The 14590-nt window shown below is 35.8% G+C and overlaps 1 protein-coding gene across 5 annotated transcripts in view; it reads right to left on the reverse strand.

The window, feature by feature from the left end:
• The window catches only part of LOC106874829 (coiled-coil domain-containing protein 28A), a 59053-nt gene that overhangs the window by 14517 nt on the left and 29946 nt on the right, over positions 1 to 14590 (reverse strand). The window contains exon 1 of one of the 5 annotated variants that reach the window (XM_052973278.1): positions 6192 to 6233. The exons of the other annotated variants lie outside the window; for them this stretch is intronic. Within the exon in view, the coding sequence (XP_052829238.1) occupies positions 6192 to 6218 (27 nt within the window). The 5' untranslated portion in view covers positions 6219 to 6233. Of the gene's footprint in view, positions 1 to 6191; positions 6234 to 14590 lie in introns of those variants that run through there. 5 annotated transcript variants of the gene reach the window in all.

Genomic DNA, 14590 nt, shown 5'->3' on the forward strand with positions numbered 1-14590 from the left:
TACTTTTGTAATCAAAGCACACATTAAAATTGAGGATTATGGAATTATTTACAGAATTGTTGAATAAGCAAATCAGGAAAATGGAAATTGTTTGACATTATTTATTCTCCATTACACATCTTTCATTGTTTAATAGAAATCACAAAGATTTGCATGTTAGATAGAGATGTAAAGAATTTCATGTTAGGGAGAGAAATTTTTTTATATAAATTTAATTAAAAATTTGCTATGTCTGATGATATTTCTAATAGGAAATTCCTTACATGTCTATATAACATGTAAATCATTTAATACTTATTAGAAAATGGAACATGTGTAATGGAGAAAGAAAATGATACAAAAAAATTTCCTTTTCCTTGTTTTGCTTATGTATGTGTGTGTGTGTGTGTGTGTGTGTGTAGTTTATTTCAATATTTCTTGCCAATAGAGAAAGAATTGGTTTCTAACCTTGATTCAAGGTTCCTTCAATAGAATTTCAACATCAATAACAGGATATTTTTGTTTGTTTGATTGTGTGTGTGTGTGTGTGTGTGTGTGTTTTATGTATGTATTCTCATGCATAGAGTTACATATCTAGACATGCTCATATATATTTAAATGATAAACTTCTGGAAAGTTTTAAAGATTTTTACAGTTCCAGCGATGGATTGGATCTGTAGCCTTCGAATTAGCTTTCTCCTTTCTGGTTTTGAGAAGCCTAATTTCTCAAGACTAGTATTTATGCAGTGTGTTACATATCCCAGGGCTCCAATAATTACAGGTATAAACCTGAACTTGTAATCTAGTTAGAATAACTGTAGATTTCTCAATAATTCAGCATAGGTGTTCTCATTTTCACTGATCTTCAGCTTTATGTTAACATCTGCTGAGCCGCTAATTTCCACAACTGTGCATAGTTTCTCTTCTCAATCCCAAATCATTATATCAAGTCTGTTGTGCTTGCATTTTATTGAGGTCTTCACTGATACATTCCACCAGTATTCCTTTTCATTATGAATGGCTATGGATTTTACCATATTGTGGGTTTTCATTTCTTTGTCCTCAAGATTATCCTTCTGAAAGATTTCATTACAGAGTGTCCTAGCTACAATGCCATATTTCATCAGTAGGTAATATCGAGATGACATTTTCGGACAACTGCTTATGATGTGGGATATGATGCGATATTCAAAGGCATTTTGGATCAATGTTAAGCCTCTACCACCTTGTTTATGTTTTAGGTAGAGGTGGTCTACATCAATGTTTATGTAGAAATTATGTGTGCTTGTTAGTATTTTTTGGGTTTTCACATCAATGGCTCAGATCTCATCAAGCAGCCTAAATGTTGGTATGAGTACTGTCACTGCAAACACATTGTGGGTCACTGTTTTATTGAATGCAGAGAGTTCTGAGGTCCAAATTTTCTTTATTCGGCTGTAATATTCTTTAGTGACACGTGTTTTGTTACAGGTACCACTGAAAGATATATTTTCATCTACCCCTAGATACCTGTAACATACCTTGTCAGATACAGGGTAAATGGTCAAATCATTGACAGAGATGCTTCTAGTCTGGTTTATAGTTCTCCCCCTTTTCACAACCATATAACATTTGTCCTGACCAAACTCTAACCCTACATCCTTTGAGAATGTTGTAACTAGGTCAAGGCTCTTTTTTCATCTCATGCATATTCTTTGCATAAAGTTTTAAGTCATCCACAAAGAAACAGTGTGTAATTTTGGTATTTCTGTTTCCTTGTGAACCAGTGAGATACCCTTCAGACTTCTTTAACATGAATGACAAGGGGTTTACAGAAAGTATAAACAACATCACAGAGAGGCTGTCTCCTTGGAATATGCCTTTGCGATATTGTATTCTATCAGTGATAATACAGTCACTCTTTGTATTTAATTTCAAGATGGTGGCCCATGATGAAGTCAGATCAGCTTTGGCTATTTTGACTGGAACTTTAACAAGTTGAGGGCTTCTTGCATCCATGAGTGGGGAACAGATCCAAAGGCTTTCTTGTAATCTAGCCATATATGTATGCATGCATACATACATACTGCCTACATGCAGGCAGGTACACAAGTATGTATGTACGTATATACATACACAATTTGAGAAGGGGAGGTGGCTTTATGCCAATCTGAACTATCTTCTGATGCTTATATAAATTTAGAGAATTTCATGAATTTTTAAAAGTAATTTTGAGCTTCAATTACTAGCTATAGAGTGGTATAATCTAAATGATAGCTGAAACAAGCAGTGAAATGTCTGCAGTAGGAGTTTAATGTACTAATGATTTAGTATTATAACTATTTAGTAGTGGAATCTCTAGATAAACAAAGGGAAAAAAACCCAAAGCAATAATAAAATATTCCAATTAATGATTACATAATCTATGAATATTATATATATATATGCATATATAGATATACATATGTACATATACATGTATATACATTAAGATATATATATGTACATATAAACATAGTACACATACATGTGTATGTGTATATATATATATATATATATATATATATATATATCCCACTTCTGACAGAAAGCTTTTTAAAAGGCGGTGCTCCAGCATGGCCACAGTCAAAAGACTGAAACAAGTAAAAGAGTATATATCTTCATTCACACACACAAATGCATACACACACACATTTTAAGGTCTACTGAATAAAATCAATATAATGTAATATAATAGTCTTCTTCTCATCCTAATGTGGCCGCTCTCACTTCCAGTAACAAATTGATTAATGTTTTGCTGTGTAGAAAGACTTCAAACCATTCATATAGACTTCAAAAGTATTTTCCCATTCATCCACAAAGAAAAGATGTTTTCTTTTTCTATTAAAGTGTATGTGTGTGTATGTATGTATGTATGTATGTATTTGTACAAACACAAAACACATAGATAGAGTTTAATTAACCCTGCCTGATCATCATAATCTGGTTGCACTGCTTGTGTAGATTCCCGTAACATTCTGTCACCATCCAATTCTATTATCCATCATATTCGGCAAGTTAGAAAGATTACAGTTTAGGTCATCGCAAATCTGCTTCATATAGGTCTTGGTTTGTCGTCCTCTGTTAGGTCTTCCTTGTGTAGGCTTCCATGTAAGAACTTCACTAACAATTTCATCTTTAGCTCTCCAGCAATGCTTTGCAAATCTGACTCTATGGTCTTTGAAGAAGTTTGAAACTGGACAAAGGTTCCCATACACTCACTCATTGGTCAGAGGATCTGTGATTTTTGTGGCAGGATATCTATTACTCCTTTGTGGATATCCATTACCCCACTTTCTGTTTTAAAATGATCTAAATTTAAAATTTCCATCAAAATTTTATGTTAACTTATTTTCTGAACACCAACTTAATAATGACAAAGTTATTTTAGTAAATTCTTCATTTTCAAAATTAACTGAAACAAAAGCTATGTATTTCAACAGAAATGTAATAACAAAAGTTCAAACTCGTATTCCACTTGTTACTTGAGTTTCAAGCTGCTGTGATCTCCAGGTGAGAGCAGCAGCAGACAACTTGGTCTAATTTCTTGCTGCTACACACACACACACACACACAGAATCACACATATTGTGGTGCTGGTATGGCTGTGGTTCCAGGTTCACTCCTAAAGCATGGCACTTTGGGCAAGTGTCTCCTATTATAGATCTGGGCTGACCAAAGCCTGGATTTATAGCCCATGTTCCCTGTTAGCATATGATTTGGAAAGTATTGACAAGGATCCAATAAGTCAAAGGACTGTATTGTGCACCTGTGTCTGCTTTGGCATAGCTACTTATGGCCTTCCTAATGCCAACCACTTTACAGTGCATACTATTGAGATAACATGTAGCACACATGTCAACAAACCCAGGGAGGGAGGGAGGGTGCTCCAGGTCACCATCATGCAAGCAGTGTTCTTCATTTCCAATCTTTGGTGAAAACATGTCTGGCTGAGGGGAAATATTACCTTATTTGGAAACAGGTGAGGGTTGGTGACAGGAAGGGCATCCAGCCACAAAAAAATCTGCCTCAACAAATTGTCAGATCCATGTGAGCATGGAAAAATGTCATTAAAATGCTGATGACACACACACCTGTGCTACACATGCACAAATATATTATCATCAATTTTATATTTGTTAGGGTGAGGAATGGGGGGACACTTTTCTCCCCATTCCTTACCCTCTTTTACTATCCTATATATCTCTCTCCACCCCTACACATTCAATAATACTATAAAAAGAGACAGATCCTCAGAAGTGAAATTATATCTGAAGAACCTACAAGAATAGGTGCAAGCGCTAATATTTATAAAACATGTGACATAAAAAATCTGTAAATGTACAACCATCCAGATATCTGAGTACCTTATTATTTTTTCTAATATATAATTCCTGTACATCACCTCCAAACCTTCCAATATATATATATATATATATATATGTAATATATTTAGATTCAGGTGAAAATGGTACTTAAGTTGAGGCACCAGGAATAAGTAACAAGGATATCCAAAGTTAATGCAGTACGATTGTTTCATGCGACTCCACTTAATTAAGGCAATGTGAACATTACATCAAATATAAAATGCAGAGCAATCCTCAGCTGCACAAAGATATGGGTTTGAAAGTTGAAAGTGGACTAAACCTTTCATATCCCGCCAAACAAATAACACCTTATGCGGGTGAAAATGCTTCTTTAGCCTGGTGTGTTGATGTTTCTCTTTTCTCTACCCACTTCCTCCAGTACTTGACATTTTTATAGAGAACCCATTTCTCATCACCAGTCACTATTCGGTCCAAAAAGAAAAAAGGTTCATTCATGAGTCGTGACAGAAACGAAGAGCACACATTCACTCTCTGCACGAGATGAGACTCGTAAATTTTGTGAGGAACCCACTGAACCAATTTGCTGACTTTTCTGGTGGCATGCAGGTGTTGATGAATGGTTGAAGGACTAAATCTAAGCTTCTCTGCAAGTTCCTTAAAAGTTTCCATAGGATTTTGTTCCTCCAGTGTTTGCAGGATGTTCTCGTTGAGCTCTACAGATCTTTGAGGATGAGGCTTGTCTTCTAGGCTGTAGTTTCCAGCTTGGAATTTCTGGAATCACTGTTGATGGCATTAATATTCCTCACATTTTCCGTTGCATTGTTGCTTTTATTGAACTCATAAAGCAAAATATGCCAAATATACTCCTTTGTCACTTCCATTATAGCTTTGAAAAAATATCTGTTAAAATCGAACTGCACTATTCAAAACTTGCACTAAGAATAAGTACAAGGTAAAATTACTACCTGCTTTTATAGCAGGTTGATGCAGGTAGTTTATAAATGAGAATAGTTTGCTTTGGGTGCCAAAACTGCTATATCACATGATTTCAACATATTGTGTCTCTTCAGTAACAGACCCCCACTTGCTGCATATCAGCTAAATCTCACTGCCAATGATATATAGAATTACAGTGACTTTTCAAGCACTGATGTCACAAATAGCCAGTAGGCTTATTAAAAAAATTTTTTATTAGCAACAGAAGCAGTATTTATACCAAATGGCAAACCTTATATCCAATTTAAAGTGGATATTTTGTTAGAATACCGAATACTGTGGTATTTGACTTGAGAGTTCTTCTCATGCATGATGCATAGAAGCACACATATTTATATTGTTGACAAGAGTTGTCTGCTATAAGCATCAGAACTGCCAGATCATGGATTTCGATGTACTGAGTCTCTTCAGTGACAGTTACCCACTCACTGCATACTAACCAAATCTCACATGTGGCGAGCAGGCAGCTGTCACTGAAGAGGCACAGTACATCAAAATCATGTGATCTGGTAGCTCCAGCATCCACAGCAGACAACTGTCATCTGCCAACAATATAAATATATTTATTTATATTTATGAAAGGTTTCTTTAAGTTTCTATCAACTAAAACCCACTCACAAAGCTTTGGTTTGTAAAATACCTATATTTAAATATTGATATTTGTTAATACCACTACAAAATAATAATGCATGTGAAACACTTCCTAATAGACACACATGCATACATATGATTTAGTAACCACACCTTCTCCATTACCTTACAGGAAATGTTTAAATGTACGAATTTGACATACAACAATGAAAAAGCTCCAAGAATAAGTGATACTCATCATGAATGGTATTTGCTTGGTAAAACTGGAACAAATCTAACCTGAGCCCTCAAGGAAATAAATTCCATTAATCTGACAAGAAAAAAAAATGATATGCAATATGCCTCCATTTAATGCCAGCTACAAAACATCATCCTTGAGATCTTAGTTAGGTTAACATCTACTTAAAAGATACTTATAGCAATTTAATAATATCTCCCATCAGCAAAGTTTTCATGACTACTGATAAAATATCAGTAAAATGACATCTTAATTTGTTGAGTCTTGTAAAACTGTATTTAACCCAAGATATTAATCTAAAATACTTGTAAGGGATAATCCTGTTAGACTTATGTTATCATCCTTCAGGAAACGCAATGGATCAATGGACAAGACAAAAATAGCTAACGATTTTACTTTTATTGACTATCCATAATAATGTTGTTTGTTTGTTTATCGTCAGTTTCATGAGCTAAACTGGTAGTGGAAAACTACACAACCTGATAATGAGAAATTTTCCTTTTGTTTCTACTTAATTGGAAAAACCATAGTGATTTTTATTTTCTATAGATAAACTAGAACACTATTATTGAAAGTCCATATCAAATATTAAAGAGTGAGAAAGAGAGAATGATTAATACTTTCTTTGTATAGAGTGTGGTGTTCTTATGATAGCTGTGAAGTAAAGGTCCTACGTTACAACCACATAGCTTTCAGGTTCAATCCATACCACAGGCCAAGGAACTGAATGTTGTCCAATTTTGATTGATGAGGTTACATCCTACTCTGGAGTTGAACTGGTCTAATTTTTATATTTAATTTCCATATGGAATTGAAGAATCAAAATGAAAATTCTTCAACAGACAATGAGGGAAAAGACAAGGAAATTTGTAACCTTCAAGATGGACGGCTTGGTTTACAAAAACTAGAAGGCAGAAATTTATATTTATAAACTATAACAGAAACTAAGTTGCACAGTCAAAATATCTATATAGATAAAGAACAAAAAATATTCAATATTTTCCAGTTGACCATTTTACCTGAATTGGTAACCGATAATATGAGGTACCATCAATCAATAACATAAGAGGCAAACCAAACTAGTTATGACCAAGCAGACCTATGATCAAAAGAATTCACCATATTGTCTTTTATTTCATAGCACATAATACACTCCAGATTACATTATCCAGTGCCTTTTTTAAAATGGTAGAACATGATTTCAAAGAAATTACTTGCTATTTCTAGTAGGTCAAGCAGCCGCATAGAAGCACTTTAACCCTTTAGTGTTCAGATTATGCTGTTAAATGTAATGCTTATTCATATTGCTTTGAATTAATCATTCATGCATTATCTCATAGCTTTGAGATTTTGATGATATGATTGTTTATTTTTCAAATGACATTGTAGTGTAAGTGTGAGAGGCCAGATCTGGCCATTTTGAACATAAAATAAGTAGAATATATAGGCTGGATATGACCAGTTTAAATGCTAAAGGGTTAATGATTCATCTCAGTATTTTACTTCAACAATATACTTAGAATATAATGTATTGTGTTTTAGCATTTCTAGAAGTCCACAACCTGACAGGACCCCACCAAAAACTAACTGTATAAATTCCTGCCTTCACTGTAAGGACTGTGCTAAAGTGATGCTGATTCCTTGGCAGAACTTTCTGTAACAGCAGATGTGAAATTAGCAAACTAAAACTGGAATAATTACATTAACGTTGATATAAATTCTCAGGCAAGTGTAATCTTAGTGTAATTCATAGTTAAAAGCAGCATAGTTTAAGTAATCAAAGAGCTTTGCTTACACAGGTGTAAATCATAATTAAATTAGAAACTACAAGTAGAGAGGTGTGTGTGCGTGTGCCATTCCAGAAAGCAAATGTTTGGATGATAATTAAAAACTAACATGGGATTACATATTAAAATTAATCCTAAACTAGAGTGGAAACAAGTGAAAATTCAACCAAATATTTTCTATAACAATTAATCTGAAAGCTTTACTATTTTAATAAGTAGCTTAGAGTGTTGCATTGATCTTGAAATGGATCTAAAGTAATGCATACTTAGCTCAAAATGGCATTGCATATATAAACCTTGCTTTTCTTTATATTTATATTTCATTCATTTAATTATTAAAATAGTGATAAGCATATTTAAATCTCTGACTCAGTTTTATCCACTAACACCACTAATACTTTTGCACCAGCATCAGAAAAGGGTTTAAAACACGGGTTCTCGACCATTTTTTTTTTTTATCTATGAACCCCTTTGATAACTATTTTATTCTGGTGGACCAGAATAAAAGCTAGTTTTATAGATACTACTTTCAAAATTCCTATTTTCTTTTTTGCACATCAACTTGTATAGGTTGAACTATGTATAATGTCAGAGAGTGGAGGCGCAATGGCCCAGTGGTTAGGGCAGCGGACTTGTGGTCATAGGGTCACGGTTTCGATTCCCAGACTGGGCATTGTGAGTGTTTAATGAGCGAAAACACCTAAAGCTCCACGAAGCTCCGGCAGGGGATGGTGGTGAACCCTGCTGTACTCTTTCACCATAACTTTCTCTCACTCTTACTTCCTGTTTCTGTTGTGCCTGTAATTCAAAGGGTCAGCCTTGTCACACTGTGTCACGCTGAATGTCCCCGAGAACTACATTAAGAGTACACGTGTCTGTGGAGTGCTCAGCCACTTGCACGTTACTTTCACAAGCAGGCTGTTCCGTTGATCGGATCAACTGGAACCCTCGATGTCGTAAGCGACGGAGTGCCAACAACAACAATATTAGAGAGAAGAAACCCAACTGTCTCTTGCAATACATACCAATACATACATCTAAAGCAAAATTTTTTCAGGGACCTTTAAAATACTATTGTGGATCCTCAATTTACTATTTTGTAGCATAGACTCCTAAAAATCTTATATGGACCCTCAGGGGCCATGTGGACCCCAGTTGAGAACCATTTGTCTCAAGTAATCTTAATCTTCCATCTTTTATTTGTTTCAGTCAATATACTGCAGCCATGCTGAGGCACCACTTTGAAGAATTTTAGTTGAACTTATCAACTAAGGTACTTGTTATTTTTTTATTGTAAATCCTGGTACTTATTCTATTGGTTCTTTTGTTGAACTGCTAAGCTATGCGGATATAAACACATTAACACAGGTTGTCAAGTGGTGGTGGGGGACAAACACATACGCAAAGACACATACACAAACATACATACATATATATATGTATATATATTGGGTTGTCCGGAAAGTTCGTGCTGATTTATAGTAGCTTATCTTTCGACTTATTTGCCATGAAACCACCTCAATTCTGGTAAGAGGGTATTTTCAAGTTGAAGGAAAGATGGAGACGCATTGTGCAACAAAATGGTTCATATTTGGGTGATTAAAAATGTAATGGCAAGTATTTATTGACCTTTTTCTTTCCTTTAAAAATCAACATGAACTTTCCAGACAACCCAATACATATATATATATATATATATATATACAATGGGTTTCTTTCAGTTTCTGTCAACCAAATCCACTCTCAAGGCTTTGGTTGGCCTGAGCTATAGATGAGGAAACTTGCCCAAGGTGCCATGCAGTGGGACTGAACCTGGAACCATGTGGTTGGGAAGTAAACTTCTTACCACACAATCATGCATAGACATAGCTCAAAATGCATTGCATATATCTCAATAAATCCTGTTTTGCTTTTTTCTTTATATCTCATTAATTTATTTATTAAATGATGAAAAGCATGTTTAAACCTTTGACGCAGCCTTAATTCATCATCGCTGACACCACTAATTCCTTCAGATTAGCATCAATCTCACAAATCCTGTTTAACTCCCATCATCTCAACTTGGGGTCAATAAGGTTCATCTAATAACAAATAGTCAACTAATTAATTCTTTATGACACTAATACTAGGAATAAAGAAACCTTTATATTTGTTCTTTTTTTTTTGTTTCTTTTTTTTATACATTAATATAATTCATGTTGGCAAGCTTTAAGTGCACTCATCAATTAAAATGAAAATAAGAATGCTTTTATAATAATAAGGTGGTGAACTAGCAGAATCATTAGCACGCTGGGCAAAATGTTTAGCGGCATTTCATCTGTCTTTGCGATCTGAGTTCAAATTCCTGCAGGGTCAATAATTAAGTACCAGTGTTCAAATTCCTGCTGAGGTTGACTTTGCCCTTCATCCTTTCGGGGCCGATAATCAAGTACCAGTGAAACACTGAGGTTGACGTAATTGACTAGTCCTCTCCTCCAAAATTTCAGGCCTTGTGCCTTTAGTAGGAAGGATTATTATTATTATTATTTAAGGCAGTGAGCTTGCAGAATCATTAGCAGGCCAGGCGAAATACTTAGCAGCATTTCGTTTGTCTTTACATTCTGAGTTCAAATTCCATGAAGGTTGACTTTGCCTCTCATCTTTTCTGGGTTGATAAAATAAGTACCAGTTGAGCGTTGTTGGTCGATGTAATTGACTTGCTCCCCTCCCCTAAACTTGCAGACCTTGTGCCAAAATTTGAAACCATTATTATTATTAATATTATTGCTATGGATCAGTGCTGATTGAGCAGACCTACAATCAAAGACATTCCAGCCATGACCATCCTATCTTTTTCATATCCATGACTATATCATCCAATGTATCTGCCTTCACTAAGTTGACAGGGGGCAATTTAACAGAAACTGAGCTGGCTCAAATGATGATAAATTTACAAACAGCAGGTTCCACAATGGTAAAATGGGAATAATGTAAACTGGCTAGATAAAGAATTCTAACTTTAACATTACTGGTGTTTGCAACATGAGTAAACAAATTGTTCTTAACCCTTTAGAGATGGAACCTCATTTAGAGTTTCAGTGCCAAGAAGACAGAACCTTTTTCACAAGCCCTACAGAGAGCATGCACTTATTTTTCAAAAAAGAATTATAAAAAATAAAGTAATTATTTTACATATATAAAACTATGTATATTCTTGTAGGAAATTTAATGAACTAATACAATCTTCTTTGTCATTTGACTTTTCGGCCAATAGATCAGCCCTGTTGTCTCCTAAAAGTTAAATAAAAGTATGATGGGAGGTTTAACCCTTTAGCATTTAGATTTCTTTGTCAAATGTAACCCTTATTTATTCACATTATTTTGAATTAATCACATGTTATCTTGTAGCTTCAAGATTTCAATGGTGTCTTTGTATATTTTTAGAGTGGCATTGTAGGGTAGGTGTGAGAGGTTGAATCTGGTCAGTTCAAACATAAAACAGATAGAATATTTGGCTGCATATAGCCGGATTAAATTCTAAAGGGTTCAAGGGTTGGTAGGGTTGCTGGTTTAGTTGCCAGCACCCCAAACAAAGGAAAGTCTTGTACTTCCAGCTACCTAAATGGCCTGGAAATCTGGATAAGCCCTTGTCTCATGAGTCTGTTCAAGGCACAGAATAAGAAAATATCTAATGTGCATGCACGCACATGCACACACACACACACACACACACAGTGGAAGCATGTGGCTTAGTGGTTAGGGTGTTGGATTTATGCTTATAAGATTGTGGTTTCAATCCCTGGACCAGGCGATGTGTTGCATTCTTGAGCAAAACATTTCATTTCAGGATGCTTCAGTCCACTCAACTGGTAAAAATGAATAATCCTGTGATGGACTGGCGTCCCATCCAGGTGGAGAATATATACATTATGGAAACCAGGAAATGGGCCCTTATGAGTCGGTATGACTCAAGAACGAAACTTTACTTACTTACATACACTTCCATACATACATACATATGATACATACATAAAACACAGGGCTGATAGGAATTTTTAGACTTGCACAGATATTGCAACCTTTCTATTGCTTGGTTGATTTTAAAATGCACCCAGTACACTCTGTGAAGTGGTTGCTATTTACAAAGGGCATCTAGGCATAAAAACCAAAGCAAAAATAGTACAAGACATGGTTTTTCCAACCTGTCTAGAAGGAAGTTAACTCTGAGTAAGAACTGACTTAAGATCATGACACACAGTCCAACCCATGCAATCGTGGAAAGAGGAAAGTGGACAAAAAATGAAAATAATATGTGAGCGCATGTATGTGTGTGTATATATATATATACACACGTATATATATATGTGTGTGTGTGTATATGCATGTATGATGTATATATAAGTGCAGGCATGACTGTATGGTAACAAGCTTCCTTCCCAACCACATGATTCCAGGTTCAGTCCCACTGTGTGGCACATTTGGCAAGTGTCTTCTACTATAGCCTCAGGCCAACCAAAGCCTTGTGGGTGGATTTGATAGACAGAAATTGAAAGAAGCCTGTTGTATATATGTGCTTGTACCTTTATTTGTCCCCTACCACTGCTAGACAACTGGTGTTGGTGTGTTTATGTCCTCATAACTTAGCAGTTCAGCTAAAGAGACCAATAGAAAAAGCACTAGGTTTGAAAAATAAGTACTGGGGTTGATTCATTTCAGTAAAAATTCTTCAAGGCAGTGCCCCAGCATGGCCGCAGTCTAATGACTGGAGCAAGTAAAAGAGAAAGTATCTTTTTGCAGAACTGCAAAGTAATGGTGACGTCTAAGCAAGTTTTTTGTTTCTTATTAACTCACTGACTGCCTTTACTGTCTTTCTCCCCCCACCCCCACCTTCCTGCCTCTGGCTTCCTTTCCATTGTTAAAACTCCAGCATGTGAACATTTGATCATTTGTGTGCTAGCTATAGATATGACATACAAAATATCAACAAAGTCAAAGCAGAGTTATTGACCACTTCTATGTCTCTCCTAAATATTTAATGTAACAATTTTGCTTGGCAACCTCAACAGTTCATCCATTTTGTCAGCGACTTAATGGCTGCTGCCACTATTTTCACCCAATTTCTTCCACCCCACCACTACCACTACTGCCAACAACAACATAATGCTAGACTTACATAAGAACTTTCATCCCCCCCCTCTCTTTTTTAATTCTTTCCTTTTCTTTTCAACTCTTCTTTCTTTAAATTACTACTTGGCCTTAAGTGTTTGAGGTTCTTGGTTAATGGTGGTTTAGGCGAGTGGTAATATCTTGTTTGTGTTACAGATATGCCTGCAGATAAACATCTCTAGAAACCTCTCCCTCAGAGTGAAAGGTGTGAGCTGTGAATGCAGGGGACATGTGAATGCTTGAGAGAAATGAACTTAGCATTTTCCACTGGATGTGCAATATTAATATGCATGAACAACAAAGTGCAAATGTATTGATGGAGAATAATCAGATGTAAGAGGCATCAGTTGTAGTGCGCAAGAGAGAAGACTGAGCAGGTATGGTCATGTGATGCATATGGATGAGGAGAGTTGCATAAAGAAGTGTTGATTGCTGAATGTGGTTAAAAACTGTGGAAGACGAAACTATTGGATGAAGTGGTGAAGAATGACCTCAAGATGAATAGTGATTTATTGTGCTCAAGAAAACCCATCCAACTAAGCAAAAATGAGGCCCTAAAAGTATGTTGCCTATGTCTGTACCCCTTGCACCTGATCTGACCCAATGAAATCTGCCCTTCCTCCCACCACCCACAACCCATGTCTATGCATTCTTGATGAACCCACCCACCACACTCAACTCATTCTCTTATCACTCATCACCCCCACAAATCATCTTTGGAACACCTACCTCTTTATCACCCTTCTTACTGCAGAAGTATCCTCACCCACTCAGTCCCTATAATTATGAGACCACTTCCTTCTACAAGCATTCTTGGCATCCCTTAGCTCCTAATTCTGCTGGATGCCCTTTTCATCTCCTCTTTCCTTCTACAGCCTTTCATTTAGTCAGCAGCAGCCTTCCCCCTCCACCCCAGTTACCTCTGTCTATCTCCCACCATTTACACCCCCATGTATTTCTGACTTCAACCCTAGCACTCTGTATCCCTCACACACCACCTCTACTCATTTCACACAATCTTGACGTCACCTACTACCTCACTTGGCATGAAGCCACCACTCTCAATACTACTCCACCACCTCAAATGATGGTGGGAGTCTTGTCTTGTGAGTTACTTGGTGACATTACTGGTGTCAGTACCATGTAAAAAGACCCAGCACACACTGTAAAGTGGCTGGCATTAATAAAGGCATACAAAGCCTGGCACAGTCTTCTGGCTTGCCAGCTCCTGCTAAAACCATCCAACCCAGGCTAGCATGGAAAATGTACATTAAATGACGATAATGAACACCTGTTGTCAAGCAGTAAAAAGCAAATATGATCAAGGACATGCATTATTAATAATATATGTATGTATATATATATATATATATATATATATATATATATATATAAAAGAAAAGAAAATGGAGATTAGGAAGTTAATAATGGTTTATTATTAACAGCAAATTAGTCATCTTCATTTATAGCCATTTTAAGATGACCAATTTGCTGTTAATAGTAAACAG

This window comes from Octopus bimaculoides, chromosome 15 (genome assembly GCF_001194135.2).
Source record: "Octopus bimaculoides isolate UCB-OBI-ISO-001 chromosome 15, ASM119413v2, whole genome shotgun sequence".
In the NCBI taxonomy this organism is placed as follows: domain Eukaryota; kingdom Metazoa; phylum Mollusca; class Cephalopoda; order Octopoda; family Octopodidae; genus Octopus; species Octopus bimaculoides.